The 5,132-nt window shown below is 43.3% G+C and overlaps 1 protein-coding gene across 1 annotated transcript; it reads right to left on the bottom strand.

Annotated features, from left to right (window-relative positions):
- On the bottom strand, positions 1-4,146 carry s1pr5a (sphingosine-1-phosphate receptor 5a). The gene is made up of 2 exons (XM_078268900.1): positions 3,992-4,146; positions 1-3,131 (listed from the first exon to the last, which is right to left on the bottom strand). Exon 2 carries the CDS (start codon positions 2,874-2,876, stop codon positions 1,674-1,676), a length of 1,203 nt encoding a protein of 400 aa, XP_078125026.1. The 5' UTR covers positions 2,877-3,131; positions 3,992-4,146; the 3' UTR covers positions 1-1,673.
- Positions 4,147-5,132: the final 986 nt, after the last annotated feature.

Genomic DNA, 5,132 nt, shown 5'->3' with positions numbered 1-5,132 from the left:
TCAACTTCATTCACATGTTTTATTCAGTGCACATATAAAAGGTGACATCATAACTTAAAGAGATGTTTTTACAATACAAAATGTAGCTCTGATAAGCTCAGAGAAAGACTATGGATATTTACAAAGTATACTACATTTTACATTTATGTACAATATTACAGTTTGCAAAGGACCCATTGGTAATGTCACTTTAACCACGATGAAATTCCCCCGGCACTCTGAGGCCCACACACTCTGTTATCTGGGCTGCAACAGACTGCTGTCTGCGTGGAAAAAGATCACATCTTCACTCTTTGATGAGAAGAACCAGATCTGTATCATTTCACGGTGAACATTTTTGTCCACAAGCTGTAACACATCGCTGTGATGTTCTACTCTGTTAAACCAGGAAAAGGCGTCAACAAACCTCCACTGTCGGCTTTTATTGCTTTCAGTCATCCATCATGTGTCGCTACGTATGTTAAAGGGACCTCCAAAGCTGCAAACCGCTCAGCTCAGTCCCTCCGTATGACGTGTTCGGTGTGTCTCCAGGCCACCGAGCTTCTGATCTTGGCCGATGGAGACCTCTACCCAGCACTACGGCTGACCAAAACTCACATGGCAGAAATTAAAATGGGTTTGGCTGCAGATTTTGGGTGTGGATACTCTGTGTTTGTAACAACATATCATTATGTGCTACACAGGGAGAGGAGATAAGGATAAACCTCAGATGTGCTGCCTAACTGGCTGCATTTATGTGAAACGTCTGCACACAGTCTTTGATTTTATTTCATGTGGAAAACAAACCGACGAAATGAAACGACTTGTTTTCCATAAAGAAAATCCTCTGACAAATACTGGCCTTGCTTTCACTGTCTAAAAGATAAATGTAACTGGCAGCTACAATAAAAGCATCAACATTAGGGCTGCAACTAACCATCGTTTTCATTGTCGGTTAATCTGTCAATTATTTTATCGATTAATCAATTATAGTTTGCTCTATAAAATGTCAGAAAGTCCATCAGTGTTTCCCCAAAGCCCCAGATGACGTCCTCAAATGTCTTGTTTTGTCCACAACTCAAAGATATTCAGTTGTCTGTCACAGAGGAGAGAAGAAACTAGAAGATGTAACAAGTTGGAAGTTTGACTTTTCCCCCTAAAAAACATGACTCCAATCGATTAATCGATTATCACAATAGTTGGTGGTTAATTTAATAGTTGACAACTAATCTAATTGACGTGTTTTTCATGACTAAACTTCTAGAAAACTTAAAAAGTGAATGTCTGTCTCTCAATTTGGACTTCTGTCTTCTCTAGGGCTGCCCCCTCTTAGTCGATTAGTCATTTATTTTTAATGCTTTTTTTCCTGCTGAATGTTCTATTTCCAAGAAACGTGCGAGCACATCTCTGGTACAACACAAGATTTAAAGAGGTGCTTTTGCACGATTCTCTGATCTGTCGATTAAATCAACTAATCGATTAGTCGACAAAAGCCTGTGTTACGAGGACAGCTCTGCTTCAATCACATACATGGAGCTTATTCTGTTCATGAGGGTTTAATACCGAACCCTTGCAGAGTGCAACACAAAACTTCCGCTCCAGTCGTACATCGCCCGGAGCACAGCTCGGATTGGAGAGAAGCAGCCGAGTCTTAGTCCCAACGCTCACTCTGTGTTATTCAGTGAGCCGCTGTGTCATGTTTTAGACATCCTGGGGTAAACGGCTTTGATCGTAGAGGGTGTAAAGTTCCCGGAGGACACCGTCGTCTCCACTCCCTCCAGTTTGTGCGAGGCTGCATCAACTCTACTGGTGCTGCAGTCCAGGAAGGGCATCCCGATCTTCTTCACTTGTCCATCTTTCGTCATGAGGCAGTGTCGGCAGAGCAGCCTGAGGATGGCCTTCCTCATGTCCTTGCTGGTCAGCGTGTAGATGATGGGGTTGAGGAGGGAGTTGAGCATAGCGATGCCCAGGAAATAGTCCGCTTTAAAGAGAACCCCGCAGCTTTTGGCCGGGCTGAAGAAGTCCAGCATTAGGAGGACGAAGAGTGGCAGCCAACATATGATGAAGACGCCCAGGACGATGGTGACGGTCTTCAGCAGGGCCATGTACTTCTGGGACTTGCGGTAGAGGCCTTTGCGCTGCGGAGCCGACGCCAGGCGGTGCGTGTTGGACTTGACGATGCGGAAGATTCGCACGTAGAGCACCACGATGGACATAAGGATGGCGCTGAAGACGGTGATGCAGAAGAGGATGTAGCTCTTGGCGTAGAGCGGGAGAACCGTGGAGCACTGGTCCAGGCGGCCCATGCAGTTCCAGCCGAGGACAGGCAGGACGCCGAGGAACACAGACAGCACCCAGCTGGCTCCGATCAGAGCGAACATCCGGCCCTGTTTGTCCCCCTGGTACGGCTTCATCCTCACCATGGTAACGTGGCGCTCTATGGCGATGGCCAGCAGACTGATGACAGAGGCAGCCAGCATGATGAACACGCCGCCCTCCCGCAGGAACCACAGCACCGGCGTCAGCTTTAACGTCTTGGCACCGGACGTCATGATGTTCACCATGTAGGTGAAACCGGCCAGCAGGTCCGATAGAGTCAAGTTGCCCAGTAGGTAGTACATGGGCACGTGGAATTTCTTGTTCTTCCAGATAGCCAGAAGCACCACAGCGTTTTCTACGACGATGAGCAGGCAGACGAGCAGGAAGGTTATGGACTCCGGGGTGAGTCCTTCTTTGTACTTGTTCTTCGGCAGTTTGCCCGTGAAGTTGTAGTGGTCGATGATGACCGCGTTGCTCTGGTACTCCTGGAACATCTGAAACATTCCTGTGGAGGGCAACATGGGGATGGCGGATGGAGCTACGACAGCATAGGCAGCATGGAAAGACTCTGTGGCCATTTTTTTATGTACTTCCACGGATAGATTCTTCTTTCTTTTCTTCTTTCTTTTGGTTTTTAAGTTTTAGATCCACAGAGAAGGCGTCATATAATCCTCTGGTCGTGCATTCTTTCTTGGTATTGAAAAGACAGAAGCAGTCAGCTTAAAGTGTTCCTTTTGATGCTAAATAGGATTTCCTGTGGTTGAATTTTCCTCCAATATAAATCACATTTTGTCAATGCCCGGGCTGCGCACTAGGCGGCGATAAGAGCCAGCCTGCATTTAAAAAAAAAAAAAGGAGAAGAAAGTTAGTATTGATGATGAAAAATGAGAATTAACGATAGGAAATAGATTGTTATTGTAAGTGTGTGTAATTAATTTAGAAACCACGTCCAATGTCCAGAATACACACAGGTAATTACATCTAGTAGGGATCATATCTGCATGATTAATGAGGGGGAAAGCTTTCAGTGACGTTACGGAAAACCACTTGCAGACAACGGGAGTAAAAAAGAAGGAGCATTTCAAAGTCTAAAGTTGGAATTGAACATTTGTCTTAATCCTCAGTGGCACTGTTTTCCTGACAACTAAAATTTAAACCCACCTTTTTGCGTCTTATATATATATATATATATATGGATCTTGCGTATTTACGCATGCATTTGCGTAAATACGCATACATTAAAGTATCCAAAACGGCAAATTTAACTCGTACAGACAATTATACTGAGCTTATTAATTACAAATGTCTTCACATATATGTCCACTTTTCATTTGCAATCATACTGGGTTTTTATAGGCTGCAATATAACGTCCTAACTGTCCTTATTAAAGATACAACAGTTCAAAATGACCACTTGATTACAGCAAAGTCATTATAAATGTATAAAAATGTATTTCTGAAGCGCTTGTCGCCAAGTGCTTTACAGTGGCATAAAAAGACACACAAGAAAATATAATACATATTGAAAAAATTCCAAATTACGTAATTAAACAAAAAAGTGCAGACAGGTCAGCCAAATGTCCGTTACCGGACAGCACAGGCGCGTTTCACGTGCCCTCTATACGCATCTAATCGGACCAATTAGGTTACAAAAAAAAAGGTAATTTTAGGTAAGGTAGACTTTTCCACGCACCTGTAAAAACGTTTAAATATCCAGTGAGACTTGAGTCGCAGGAGAAGTGATCCCAGAGCCGGAGAGAGAGACAGGGCTCAGTGGATGAGTGCACCGCAGCGACATGCGAGTGTGCTGTGGAAAAGGAGCAGGGCAGGACTCAACATGCGCTCACTGGTACAGTCACAGTGGGTTGGCCTATAAGGTTTTTGCCCTTCGACGCTTTCACTCCCTCCTTCCCGTGATCCCTTGAGTCTTCTTTCTCTCTCTCTGGTTTGCCCCCAGGAGAGATTAGAGCGTGATGATAGATTATGTGCTATGCTGTTTGTCATTGTAACAAGGAAGAAAGTGAGATTGCGTGTCACCTTGTAAAACAGTTTGCCCTCAGGTACAGCCAGTCTTGCACAAAGTACTTGCGTAAAAGTCATAGACAGTTATATGAAGTCAAGGGTGTAACTTTGGGTTCAACATTTAGGGAGGAGGGGGGATCGCCACTAAAATTGACATTTTAAACGTCAAAACACTTCATTTTCTGCATTGTGGTGGATTTCTCTGCACTCAATTTATGGTGCAAATGTCTTTGTGTATGTAAAGGAAATAATAATAGTTTTTTTTATTGTTGTTACCCGCTCACCTGGTCTTGCTTGTATTCAATATGCTTTAGAAATGTAATTATGGTTCCTAACAGTTTCAAGTCGCTCTTCAGGTTTGTCAGATTTTTCTGGAAAACTCTCTCTCTCTCTCTCTCTCTCTCTCTCTCTCTCTCTCTCTCTCTCTCTCTCTCTCTTTTCCCCACAGTTCATACAAGAGAAACATCCCGGCACATAGAAGAAGCAAACTCTAAACTTAAAAAAACAACAACCACAAGTTAATCTGTCAAGTGGAAAAATAGTAATTTGTGAGGCAGGTGCAGCTGGATGTGTTTTGCAGGCCAGAAACCCCAGATTTCAGAAAATAACTTGCTCAAATAGTCGTCATCTGTAATTATCTTTTAGCTCACATACCGTACATTTAAAAAAAAATAAATAAAAAAAAATCACTTTTTTTTGGCAGATGGGTCATTTATAGATCCTTTTCCCCCCTCCAGACATGTTTTAAGACATAAATAACTGCTTTCAATGATAATTTGTGCAAAAAAAAAGGTCAATTACCTTGTCAAACA

The sequence above is a fragment of the Sander vitreus genome, chromosome 15 (genome assembly GCF_031162955.1).
Source record: "Sander vitreus isolate 19-12246 chromosome 15, sanVit1, whole genome shotgun sequence".
Classification (NCBI taxonomy): domain Eukaryota; kingdom Metazoa; phylum Chordata; class Actinopteri; order Perciformes; family Percidae; genus Sander; species Sander vitreus.
This window is presented reverse-complemented; position numbering and strand designations above follow the sequence as displayed.

Coding starts and splice junctions, on each gene's coding strand:
- s1pr5a (XM_078268900.1), bottom strand. CDS start 2,876: ATGGCCACAGAGTCTTTCCATGCTGCCTATGCTGTCGTAGCTCCATCC.